The sequence below is a fragment of the Macaca nemestrina genome, chromosome 1 (assembly GCF_043159975.1).
Source record: "Macaca nemestrina isolate mMacNem1 chromosome 1, mMacNem.hap1, whole genome shotgun sequence".
Lineage (NCBI taxonomy): Eukaryota > Metazoa > Chordata > Mammalia > Primates > Cercopithecidae > Macaca > Macaca nemestrina.
In genome coordinates this window covers 182,508,445-182,522,037 of record NC_092125.1, presented here as the reverse complement: position 1 = coordinate 182,522,037, position 13,593 = coordinate 182,508,445, and the positions used below count along the sequence as shown (strand labels likewise).

General features: G+C 40.9%; 1 protein-coding gene and 1 pseudogene across 4 annotated transcripts in view; one reads left to right on the top strand and one right to left on the bottom strand.

Annotated features, from left to right (window-relative positions):
- Nucleotides 1-2,108, top strand: part of C1H1orf185 (chromosome 1 C1orf185 homolog) — a 68,788-nt gene extending 66,680 nt beyond the window's left edge. For 2 of the 4 annotated variants that reach the window (XM_011764164.3, XM_011764165.3), the window contains exon 5: nucleotides 1,631-2,106. In XM_011764164.3, the coding sequence (XP_011762466.1) occupies nucleotides 1,631-1,935 (305 nt within the window). In that variant the 3' untranslated portion in view covers nucleotides 1,936-2,106. Of the gene's footprint in view, nucleotides 1-1,630 lie in introns of all 4 variants that reach the window. The other 2 variants (XM_011764163.3, XM_071093126.1) reach the window with 2 other exon arrangements.
- Nucleotides 2,109-12,418: 10,310 nt separating this feature from the next.
- Nucleotides 12,419-13,266, bottom strand: LOC105495034 (cofilin-1 pseudogene; annotated as a pseudogene).
- Nucleotides 13,267-13,593: the final 327 nt, after the last annotated feature.

Below are 13,593 nucleotides of genomic sequence, written 5' to 3'. Positions count from 1 at the left end.
ATATAAAAGATAACAAGATATTTTACAGAGCTTTAAAAATGTAGAAAATACAAAAGTTAATATGTTTAGACCGGGCGTGGTGGCTCATGCCTGTAATCCCAGCACTTTGGGAGGCCGAGGTGGGCAGATCACTTAAGGCCAGGAGTTCAAGACCAGCCTGGCCAATACGGTGAAACTCTGTCTCTACTAAAAATACAAAAATTAGCTGGGTGTGGTGGTGCAGGCCTGTAATCCCAGCTACTTGGGAGGCTGGGTCAGGAGAATCGCTTGAACCTGGGAGGCGGAGGTTGCAGTGAGTCAAGACTATGCCAATGCACTCCAGCCTGGGTGACAGAGCAAGACTCTGTCTCAAAGAAAAAAAAAAAAAGATATGTTTGCAAGAATGGCCTTATACAGAAGTTTTTTAAAAAGAAAAGTTAATATGTGAAGTGTTATAAAAGGTATTATAGAATATTTTATAGATATTGTATTTTCTAAAACAGCATATCTTAATGGCAAATGTGCAGCCTAAATATTTTTTTTTTTTTTTTTTTTTTTTTTTGAGACGGAGTCTTGCTCTGTCGCCCAGGCTGGAGTGCAGTGGCCGGATCTCAGCTCACTGCAAGCTCCGCCTCCCGGGTTCACGCCATTCTCCGGCCTCAGCCTCCCGAGTAGCTGGGACTACAGGCGCCCGCCACCTCGCCCGGCTAGTTTTTTGTATTTCTTAATAGAGACGGGGTTTCACCGTGTTAGCCAGGATGGTTTCGATCTCCTGACCTCGTGATCCGCCCGTCTCAGCCTAAATATTATAATGGGAAAAGCATGAGACAAAGAATGAGAATCTAGGCTAAAATCTATTTTGTATCTGATCTGTAATGGGTCATTTATCTAAGTCTGTTTATTATTTTCATGAAGTGGTGCTAACAGTAACTACCTTGAAGAATTATTAAGAGTATAAATAAGACATAGAAGTATATCAAAATGCTTTGTAAATTGAAAGTCTCTACAGGAAGGTTTGTTACTATTATTGGTATAAAGCCAATTCATACACCCTTCCCAATGCAGATCAAGTATTTTCTAATACATGCCTAAGGAGGCATGTACTTTTCTTTTTTGATGTTGAGTTGTCCTTATTTTAAAATGAAACAAATTAGTTATAAAATCCTTTGCTCCAAGTAGAAACCATGTATCTTACAAATGGTTTTTACTTGGTTTTGAGTTTTAAAGATTACTGTAGTAGTTATTTCTAATATCATAAATAATTATTTCTTTCTCAGAAAGTTGAATTTGTAATGCAATATTTACACAGATTGAGTAAGCAATAAATGATAGTTTATTAATTATACCAGTATTGTTAAAATTTATTTTTAAAACAAGGCAATCAGTCTTTTCTGATTTTAAGGAACATTTTGAAACATTTCTAGCCTAATTAGTCTTTTTCTGTTTAAGCAGGTTGATTTCATTTAGAATAGTCTTTTCTATTCTTGATTATCATGAAAATATTGCTAATTCCTAATTACATATAACACTGTGTGGATGATGATAGCAACTATTTCTTTATAGCATTATCCTGCCCATTCTGACATTGTCCTTATAATTAAGAGTTGGCTCATGAATATATAATATTCATAGTAAATCTATGTTTTTACAGCAATTAAAGACCATTCTAAAGATGAATCCCGCCTTGCAACAAAAAGTGTCATTTGTGATCCCTCAGAGACCAGCTCTGCAACAAATCGCAGCAATGTTACATTAAGCTTATCAACATTGCCATCTGAGTCTTATTACAGCCGAAGTGTAGAAGCAGCTGATGACTGGTTTTCTGATGATTCTCTAGTGAAAAGGAACTCTCCAATGCCTTCTCTCGGGGAACCTCTAATGGAAAAAGTATTTGCATACCTGTCAACCATTTCATTAGAAGAGGGTGCTGAAAATGTACTGAATGACACTTTATGATGATCGAAAAGATGACCACATTAAGGGAAAATGTTCATGAAGAAACACAGAGGTTGAAATACAAAACTTTCCACATAATACGGAATGACTTTTTTCTTTTGAAACCTTGTATACACTGAAATCGGGTAAAGTTGAAACTGAATTATCAGCTTCTGAGTCTCTTAACATGTCCATACTAATATTACTTTTTTTCTTCTTTACAATAGAGTGGCTCTACTTCCCTTACTGGTTCTTATTTCTAGAAACAAAATTAGGAAGAACTAGAGTGATGTCATGAACATTAAGCTTAACTCTCATCCAAAGACGTATTAAGTAAAATGAGTGTATGTCAACAAATAAGAGAAAAATATTTAAAATTTTTCAGCACAAAAATAATATATACTTTTTTCTTTGAGACTGAGTCTCGCTCTATTGCCCAGGCTAGAGTGCAGTGGCGTGATCTGCAACCTCTGCTTCCAGGGTTCAAGCAATTCTCCTGCTTCAGCCTCCTGAGTAGCTGGGATTACAGGCACCTACCACGACACCCAGCTAATTTTTGTATTTTTAGTAGAGATGAGGTTTCACCATGTTGGCCAGGCTAGTCTAGAACTCCTGACCTCAAGTGATTCACCTGCCTCGGCCTCCCAAAGTGCTGGGATTACAGGCATGAGCCACCACGCCTGGCCAGAAAAAATATATATTTTTGAATAAAATATCCACAGCACTTCCTTATACTTTTGATGTTTTCAGTTTTATTTCGATGTGGGTAGGGCTGGGTGGAATATATTAGTTTTTCTGAATTTAAAACACATAAATTACTTATAATTCAAATATTACCATGTTATGCTTTTAGTAAGCAGTATAATTTTGCTCCTGTAAGATAGCTTGAAATGCTGAATCCAGAAAATAGACCAGGCACAGTGGCTCATGCCTGTAGTCCCAGCAGTTTAGGAGGCTGAGGTGGGCAGATTGCTTGAGCCCAGGACTTTGAGACCAGACTGGACAACATAGTGAGACCCTGTCTCTTCAGAAAATGCAAAAATTAGCCTGGTGTGGTTGCACATGCCTGTAGTCCCAGCTACTTGGGAGGCTAAGGTGGGAGGACCATTTGACCTCTTGAAGGTTGAGGCTGCAATGAGTGGAGAATATGCCACTGCACTCCAGCAGCCTGGGCAACAAAGTAAGACCCTGCCTCAAAAAAAAAAAAAAAAGAATTCAGAAAATAATTTTCTTTTTCCTTTCCTATCTCTATTTCTCAGAATGTTCCTCACCCTCACCCTACTATGATAAAAATGCTTACAGGCACCTCACTCACGCTAGATGATTTAGAGTTTCTCTCCAGTCTATAAGACCCTTGGTCAAATTTCTATTTACAGTTCTGAGGGATGTCTGACACTTGCTATGTAATCTTTTCTTTTCTTTTTCTTCCTAAACATTCTCCATGTAATTAATATTTTTCTTCCCCTTGGGAAAAAATGACTCATTAACAAGCATATTAGCTTTTGTGCTTAAATTACCCATACTAAGACCTATTCATACCTTCCTGAGAGATAAATCATACCTCCTACAGTAAATGCAAAGAATTCTCCCTCAAATACGTTTATAGCATTACCCAGGCCTGTCATTCCTATTCCAAGGGCAATCGTAAAAGGAATTAGAACTGCTCTCTCTTTTGAAGCACGTGGTCATTTTCACACAGTGTGCTGTGGGTTCCAGCACATCTACAGCTATCCTCACCAAAATCTAAGTAAGTTCAAGCTCTATAAGAGGTAGTAAAAACAAAAATTGTAATTGTCCTCTGTCTCTTGGTGTCCTGAAACTTCTGTTTTACTTCCAATCCCAGAGAAGGGAGTTATTTCTAATTTTGATGATGTCCTAAAACTTCCCTAGGAATTTGGGGTTGGAGGTAAGAGATTCTGGCTTTCATCTGACTCTTCTCTGGAATAGAGGAAATACAAACTGGGGAGTTATGGGTTGCCATTCCTACCATGTGGCTTAGGAAGGGAAAAAAAACAAAAACACCAAATATGCAGTGAGGGGGCAATGAAACATTTGCAAAGTGAAAACTGGAGATGAGAGATTAGAAGAGTGTGATTTCTGACTTTCTAACAATGCTCTCTTCCCTTGTCCCAGCCCTTCATGAAGTATGGCTATAATGCCTACTCTTGGCTTGGTAGAGTATTCTTGTATCCTAATTATAAAATCTCCTTTTTGCTTAAGCTAGCAAGATTCGATTTGTATTACTGGCCACAGTCTCTAAGGCCTCGCTTCAGCTGTTGTTCTTTGCTTTGTTAAGGTATCCTTGTAATTTTATAAGAAATCCCCCTTTTGGCATAAACTAGAAAGACCTTTGTTTCTATTACTATAATCAAAGCATCCTGCCTGACCAAATTCTTGTTTATATTACAAATTATAAATAGATTTATGCATATAAAGTAATTGTTATAATAAATTGAATTTCTTTCTTTTTTCTTTTCCTTTTTTTTTTTTTTTTTTTTTTGAGACAGAGTCTCACTGTGTCACCCAGGCTGCAGTGCAATGGCGTGATCTCGGCTCATTGCAACCTCCGCCTCCTGGGTTCAAGCAATTCTCCTGCCTCTGCCTCCTGAGTAGCTGGGACTACAGACATGTGCCAACACATCCAGCTAATTTTTGTATTTTTAATAGAGACTGGGTTTCACCATGTTGGCCAGGCTGGTCTTGAACTCCTGACCTCAAGTGATCCACCCACCTCGGCCTCCCAAAGTGCTGGGATTACAGGTGTGAGTCACCACACCAGGCCATAAATGGAATGTATTTCTTAAAAACTTGACACATTTACTCATTTATTAAAATCTTACTCCATATCATAGGTATATACACTGTTCTATTTGAAAAGTCCTGTGAACAATACTTATGAAATTATGCCAGTCTAGAGTAATCTCATTTTCAAGAACTATAAAGGATCTGAGATTTCACTCTTTATGCAAGCTGACAAGGTATCCTGCAACAGTTTTATGTCTTTTGGGTTAGAAACAAGGGGCAGCTTATTGTTCATAGCAATAACAGTAATCAGAGTATCATCATTTTTGACATCCTTTTGCATTATTTCCTGGGCCCGCAGTTCCTGCAGGCTGGTGTGAAAGAGGGTCAAGATAATGCCTGCACCAACAGTGGGTTGCATTACAAGAAGGAGTTTAGGGAACCAAATATTTTCAAATGGACGGTAATGCATACATGCCCTTTGTACCAGAGGGAGCCACTGTCTCTCTCTTCCAGGGTTGCTCACTATATGAACATCTTTGAAAAGATAATTTGGAACATAGGCAGTCTGTTTCTGCTCACAGACATGCAGGCATGTAAGAGACCCACAATTGACACTGACATGGGGTATTAATTACAGATTTTTTGATTACATATACCTGAAAAGCAACTCGAATTGGCTTGAGGAGAAAAGTTTTGTTTCGTAAACAGAATCCAAATAATGTTTGAACAATTAAATGTAGGAAGTACAAGGTTGTAACTGGGTCTCAGGAACAGGTGTAACAGGTTCAAATTCCATCAGGACTTTCCCTATTTCTACCAGTCAGGGTTCAGTGAGAGAAGAACTACTTTTAGGATTGGGGTAAGAGATTTATTACTGGAATTATTATATCTTACACAATTGTAAGAGGAGCCAAGGAAGTGAAGTTTAGGGAGAGAAATTGGAGAATCAGAGGAGTCACCAGCAAGGTAATCTGAAACTCTGACCAAGAGATCTTTTGAAAATAAATAAATAAATAAAAATAAAAAGTAAAACTTTTTTAAAAAGTGAATAACTAGAGAAACCACTTTGTCCAACTGCCACAGTAAGACTGTAGAGGAGGCCGGGCGCGGTGGCTCAAGCCTGTAATCCCAGCACTTTGGGAGGCCGAGACGGGTGGATCACGAGGTCAGGAGATCGAGACCATCCTGGATAACACGGTGAAACCCCGTCTCTACTAAGAAATACAAAAAACTAGCCGGGCGAGGTGGCAGGCGCCTGTAGTCCCAGCTACTCGGGAGGCTGAGGCCGGAGAATGGCGTGAACCCGGGAGGCGGAGCTTGCAGTGAGCTGAGATCCGGCCACTGCACTCCAGCCTGGGCTACAGAGCGAGACTCCGTCTCAAAAAAAAAAAAAAAGACTGTAGAGGAAAGGCTTGTAGGAATATCTACAGGAAGCTGTGCCTCAGCAGCAACTGCCTTTGGGTGTACAACGTAGTTCCATGTTTCCTAGCCTGGAAATATGGGATAACATTTAAAAATGTATTTTATTTTTATTTATTTATTTTATTTCTATTTTTTGAGATGGAGTCTCGCTGTCGCCCAGGCTGGAGTGCAGTGGCACGGTCTTGGCTCACTGCAACCTCCACCTCCTGGGTTCAAGCAATTCTTTGCCTCAGCCTCCCACATAGCTGGGATTACAGGCACCAGCCACCACACCCGGATAATTTTTTTTGTATTTTTAGTAGAGATGGGGTTTCACCATCTTGGCCAGGCTGTTCTCAAACTCCTGACCTCATGAGCCACCTGCCTCAGCCTCCCAAAGTGCTGGGATTACAGGTGTGAGCCACTGCATCCAGCCTATTTTATTTTCATTTTATTTTATTTTATTGAGACAGAGTCACACTATTCTACTTGGGTTACAATTTAATTCCTGGACTCAAGCAACCTGCCTCAGCCTCCCAAGTAGCTGGGACCACAGGAGCACGTCACTGCACCCAGCTTGCAACTGCCTTTGACTGTGCTGCCAAGCATCTGGTGGCAGACCCAGGGCCACTGTTTGCCCACAGGATCAGCAGTTGGGAGGGAGAACTGCACTCTGAAAAGAACTGGACATAGGGCAGAGGAGTGAGGACAAACTGGAATCCACTGGCCTCTCTATAGTGTGTTTCCACATCTGAGCAGATTACCTTCACAGAATAATGGCCTCTGCTTAGATTCTGCTTTCCAAATATTGCACAAATTCCTCTTTAGGCCATCTTCAGCCAAGAAGTATACATAGAAAAAGATTCTGAGGAACATAATTCTAGCTTAACTAAGTTAATACAGTACAAACCACAGTCTACCCATTATCAATTTAGCATTCACTTACTTTTTTTTTTTTTTGAGATGGAGTCTTACTCTGCTGCCCAGGCTAGAGTAGAGTGGCACGATCTCGGCTCACTGCAACCTCCACATCCCAGGTTCAAGTGTTTCTCCTGCCTCAGACTCCCAAGTAGCTGAGATTACAGGCACAGGCCACCACACCTGGCTAATTGTTGTATTTTTAGAAGAGATAGGGTTTCACCATGTTGGCCAGGCTGGTCTTGAACTCCTGACCTCAGGTGATCCACCAGCCTTGGCCTCCCAAAGTGCTGGGATTACAAGTGTGAGTCACTGTACCCAACCTTATTTACACTTTAACCATACTTAAAACCTCCAAATAAAAACAATAGCGGAGTGATGTTGACAAGATATCCCTCCACAGCAACATTAATTTAACAGGCATCCACAGACAAAAGTGCCTTTGTTAAGCTTTGGGATCCAGATAGGAGTTTGTGAAACGCTGATGCAGCCCAAGACCAAGAGGGCCTTTTCTTTTTTTTCTTTGAGACAGAGTCTCACTCTGCTACCCAGGCTGGAGTGCAGTGGCATGATCACAGCTCACTGCAGCCTCAAACTCCTGGGTTCAAGCAATCCTCCTATCTCAGCCTCTTAAGTAGCTAGGCTATGATGTGTTCCACCATGACCAGCTAATTTTTTTATTTTTTTGTAGAGACAGGGTCTCCCTTTGTTTCTAGGCTGGTCTTGAATTCCTGGGCTCAAGCAAGCCTCCCAAAGTGCTGAGATTACAGGTATGAGCAACTGCACCCGGCCTAAAGAGGACCTTTTGAGAGGGCAGAATCGCCCTTGTTGGCCCATCTGGAAATGACCCATTTTCCCTATTGACTCAGCTCTGAGTCATGTTTGGCCCTAGTCCTGCTACTAGACCCATTAACCCAGGGACCTTGGAGGAGTCACACCTATTTATGCTTCAGGGTGACAGACCTGCTGACCTCAGTCCCCACCGTGTACACAAATGGCTCTGAAACTTGACTGTAGCCCCTCTCAGCAGTGGTCAGAAATCAGAAGTGGCATAGGGTCCCAGAAGGAGACATACCCACCTGAGTCCCCAGAGCCACTTTGCCAACCTCAGTTCCACAGGAGACTCTGAAATAGTGGTGACACTTGGCTCCAGCACCTCCCAATAATGGTCAGAGATTGGTACTGCTTATGGCACAGGAACCCAGAGAGAGATGTGCCTGTCTGAGTCTGTGGAAAAGGCTTGCTGACCTCTGTCTGGCTGTGGACACTGAAATACCCCTGTGACTTCATTCTGTTCTCTCTCAGCCGTGGACCAGGATAGTACTGCCTGCCAAGAGACCTAGTAAGTGACCCAGCAGGAAGTTTCCCAGGGACACAGAGGAAGCCATACATGGCTGTACACCTAGCATCAGGCCCACTGTCTGTAAACCCTGAAGTGGATCTTCATCCCAGCACAAGCCCTGTGGAATAAGGTCCTAGAGACATTCTAATATCCTCAGGGACCCAGAAAGGATCCATACCCACTAGAGCTCCTGGTAACAGGCCTGCCATCTGCAGCCTCACTGCAGACACAGAAGCAACCATGTGACCCAGCTCCAACCCCATTTGACCATGATCCCAGAGGCAATCTTATTAATTTGAGAGCCTAATAGGAGAAGTTCTTAACCTACTGAAACCAATCTATAAAGACTAGAACTGGTGCTTTTGCCTTCAAATGCAGACACCAAAGCAAACTATATGGATAATGAAGAATCAGGCACACATAACACCACCAAAAGAAGCTAATAAAGCTCCAGCAACTGAACTGAAATGAATGAAGATCTACAAATTGCCTGAAAGAGAATTCAAAATAATTAAATGAGCATAATAAGATGTAAGAAAATTCAGTTATACAACTAAATAAAATTAGGAAAACATTACATGGACAAAATGAGACTTTAATAAAGAAATAGTAACCATGAAAAAGGAACCTAACAATTCCAGGAGCTGAAGGATACAATAAAGAAAAGTGTAATAGAGAGCTTCAATAGCAGACTCAAACATGCAGAATAAACAGTTAGAAAACTCAAAGACAGGACGTTCAATATTAACCAATTAGAGGAATAACAACAACAAAAGGAATGAAGAAAGCATCGGGAACCTCAGAGACACCCTCAAGTGTATGAATGCACAGATTTTGAGAATCCAAGAAGGAGAAAGAGGCCTGTCTGAAACTCCCCAAATCTTGGGAAGGAGATGAGCATCTGGATTCATGAAGCTCAAAGAACCCCAAGAAAGATAAACCCAAAGAAGAATACGCTGAGGAATAGTACAGTCAAATTGTCAAGAATTACAGAGAATTCTGAAACTAGCAAAAGAAAATAAACTTATACAAGGGAAACTCCATAAGGCTAACAGACTTCTCAGCATAGACTTGCAAGCCAGGAGGGAGGGGATTGATACATTCAAGGTGCTGAAAGAAACAACATCTGGCCATGAATACTATAACCAGCAAAGCTATCCTTCAGAAATAAAGGAAACGTAAAACTTTCCTAGACAAAGAAAAGCTGAGGGAATTTATCACCACTAGACCAGCCTTAAAAGAATTGCTAAATGGAGTTATTTGAGTTAAAACAAAGGATGCTTGTTAACAAAATGAAAACATATGGGCTGGGCACTCATACTTGTAATCCCAGCTCTTTGGGAGGCCAAGGCGGGTGAACCACCTGAAGTCAGGAGTTTGAGACCAGCTTGGCCAACATGGTGAAATGCTGTTCCCACTAAAAATACAAAAATTAGCTAGGTGTGGAGGTGCGCCTGTAATCCCAGCTACTTGGGAGGCTGAGGCAGGAAAATCATTTGAATCTGGGAGGCAGAAGTTGCAGTGAGCCAAGATCACACCACTATACTCTAGCCTGGGCAACAGAGCAAAACTCCATCAAAAAAAAAAAAAAAAGAAGAAGAAGAAGAAGAAGAAAGAAAGAAAGAAAAAGAAAACATATGAGAGAAAAAAACTCAATAGTAAATATATAGTCAAGTTCAGAATACTCTAGTACTATAACAGTGGTATGTAAACCATTTTTTAGTTATACTATAAAAGTTAAAAGACAGAAGTATTAAAAAAACTATAGCCAAAATAATTTGTTACTAAATACACAATTTTAAAAGATGTAGTCTGGGTATGGTGGCTCACATCTGTAATCCTAGCACTTTTGGAGGCCAAGGTAGGAGGATTGCTTGAGGCCAGCATTTGAGACTAGCCTGGGCAATACAGTGAGACCCTATATCTACAAAAAAAAAAAAATTCAAAAACAACAAAACAAAACAAAAAAAGATGTAAATTGTGACACTGTTCTGCAGTGGCAGGCATATGCAAACCTACCCCAAATTCCAAAGAAGCTGAGAGGCTGAAGAAAGAGACTGGCATATCCAGTTTCTCAGAAAGAAACATTTAATAGAGTCTTACAAGCAGAAGCCATGTCCCAGCAGCCACAGATGAGATGGTATGAAATGGTGGATCTCCACACCATTACTCTCCAGACCCAGGGCTTATATACCACAGGGAAGGAATGTGTAGGACAATTGAAGTAAACCCCTCAGGGAAAGGCAAGAATGCTATGTGAATCTGCATAAGGGCAAAATTTATGATCCAGGTTGTTTTGACTTAAGGCCAGGATTTACAGTAGTTAAGGCAGAGCTCTTAGAGGCGTTCCTCTGATTAACAAGGGTTAATTAGAAGACAGCATGGCAGATTAGCATCCAGGATGAAGTTGCTTTAACCTCCACAAATATCATAAACAAAATTTGAGAGGAAGGAGTAAAAGTGTACAGTTTTAAAGATGTGATCAAAGTTAAGTTGTTTTTAGCTCAAAATAACTTGTTATAACTATAGGATATATGTAAGCCTCACAGTACTCACAAAGAAACACCTATACAAATACACAAAAGATAAAGAGAAAGGAATCAAAGCATATCACTATTGAAAATCATCAAGTGACAAAGGAAAACAGCAAAAGAAAAAGAAGAGAACCAAAGATCGATGAAGTAATCAGAAACACCAGGCACGGTAGCTCACAACTGTAATCTCGTCACTTTGGGAGGTAAAGGTGGGTGAATTCCTTAAGCTCAGGAGTTTGAGACCAGCCTGGGCAACATGGCAAACCTTATCTCTACAAAATATTTAAACATTAGCCAGGCATAGTGGCACACACCTGGAGTCCCAGATACTCAGGGGCTGAGGCAGGAGGATCACTTGAGCCCAGGAGGTCAAGGCTCCAGTGAGCCAAGGTCATGCCACTGCACTCCAGCCTGGGCAACAGAGCAAGAAACTGTCTCAAAAAAGAAAGAAAAGAAAACCAAAGTAACCAGAAAACAACTAATAAAGCAGCAGTAGCAGGTCCTTATCTATCAATAATTACCTTGAATATAAATGGATTAAATTCTACAGAGTGGCTGAATGAATTTAAAAGAAACACAAGATTCAACTATATGCTACATACAAGAAAATCACTTTGGCTTTAAGGACACACATAGACTGAAAGTGAAGAGATGGAAAAAAAATTTCTATGAAAATGGAAACTAAAGAGAACAGGGGTAGCTATACTAAAATCTGACAAAATAGACTTTAAGTCAAAAAACTGTAAAAAGAGACAAAGAAGGATATTATATAATGATAAAAAGGGTTCAATTCAGTGAGAGTATATAACAATTATAAATATCTATGCACCCAGTACTGGAGCACCCAAGTATATAAAGCAAATGTTAATAGAATTAAAGGAAGAGATAGACTTCAGTACAGTAACAGTACGTGATTTCAGTACCCCACTCTCAGTAATGAACAGACCATCCAGACAGAAAATCAACAAAGTTAAACTACACGCTAGACCAAATAGACCTAACTGACAGTTACAGACCATTTCACCCAACTGCTGCAAAATACACATTCTTTTCATCAGCACATGGAACATTTTCCAGAAAGATCATATGTTTGGCCACAAAACAAGTCTTAACGTCTTTTTTTTTTTTTTTTTTTTTTAATCGAAGGTCCTTCACTGGCCCTGCTTCCATGACTAGCAATGACCAGGGGAAAAGTGAGAGAAACCAGCCGGCACAGGGAGGGGTCATCTCCACAACATTCTATTTATGCACAGAACTAAACAGACAAGCACAGAGTCACTATTGCGGTTAGAAGTTGGCAGCATGGGAAGGGGGAGGAACAGGTAGGGAGTGGGGATGTTGTTTAAAAAAAAATACAGCTCACTCCACAACTGGAGTTCCTGGGGAAAACTTGGTCTGCTTCAACCAAAGAGGAATCAGAAGATCAAAAGCAGTTTGGGAAGGCCAGAACCATCAGGGAAGGAAGGAGGAGGGAAATCCAGGGGGTGTGGGATTTGTTTGGAAACTGGGGTGAAGGGATTGCCCTCCCTCTGCTGGGATCCCCCCAGCCCCTCCAGTCTGGCAGGAAGCGGGCAGCCTGCAACCCCTGAGGGGAAGTGTGGGGCTGCCAGATGCTCCAGGTAGGGGGCCAGAAGGGGCTCACAAAGGCTTGCCCTCCAGGGAGATGACGGCACTGCCCCCCAGCTTCTCTGCCAGGGTGCAGCGGTCCTTGACCTCCTCGTAGCAGTTTGCTTGTAATTCATGCTTGATCCCTGTCAGCTTCTTCTTGATGGCTTCCTTGGAGCTAGCATAGATTATTTTGCTCTTAAGGGGCCCAGACTCAGGGGCCCAGAAGATAAACACCAGGTCCTCCTCCTTGCTCTCCTTGGTCTTGTAGGTTGCATCATAGAGGGCGTAGCAGCAGTCCTTATCTGGCAGCATCCTGACAAAGGTGGTGTAGGGGTTGTCGACAGTCTGGCCCACATCGCCCACCAGGATCTCCTTGCCCTTCTCCAGGATGATGTTCTTCTTGTCCTCACTCAGGCAGAAGAACACTGCCTTCTTGTGCTTCTTTGCCTCCTCTGGCATTGAAGACTTACGCACTTTCATGTCATTGAACACCTTGATGACACCATCAGAGACCAGCCACCACTGAGGCCATGTTTCAGGAAGTGAAAAGGAGAGGGCACGGAGAGCCTCAGAAGACACTGCTGCTAGGACCCAACTGAACCAAGTCTTAACATCTTTAAGAGGATTTGAATCAAATCAAGTATATTTTCTGGACAAAATGGCATGAAACTAGAAATCAACAAACAGGAGTAAATTTGGAAAATTCACAACTATGTGTAAATTAAACAATGTGCTCCTGAACAACCAATGCGTCAAAGAAGAAATCAAAATGGAAATACAAAAATATCTTGAGAAGAACTAAATAGAAACAAAATATCCCTAAAATTATGGGATTCAACGAAAGCAGTTCTAAGAGGGAAGATTATAGCAATAAACACCTACATTAAAACGGAAGAAAGATCTCAAATACGCTAATGTTATACCTCAAGGAACTAGAAAAAGAACAAGCTAAACCCAAAGTTAGTAGAAGAAATGAAATAAAGATCAGAGAAGAAATAAATCAATACTAGAAAAACAATAGAAAAGATTACCAAAACTAAAACTTGGAATTTTTGTATTATATTCATTAATACATAATTATTATACATATTTGAGAGTATTTTAGTATTTTGATACATGTATACAATGTGT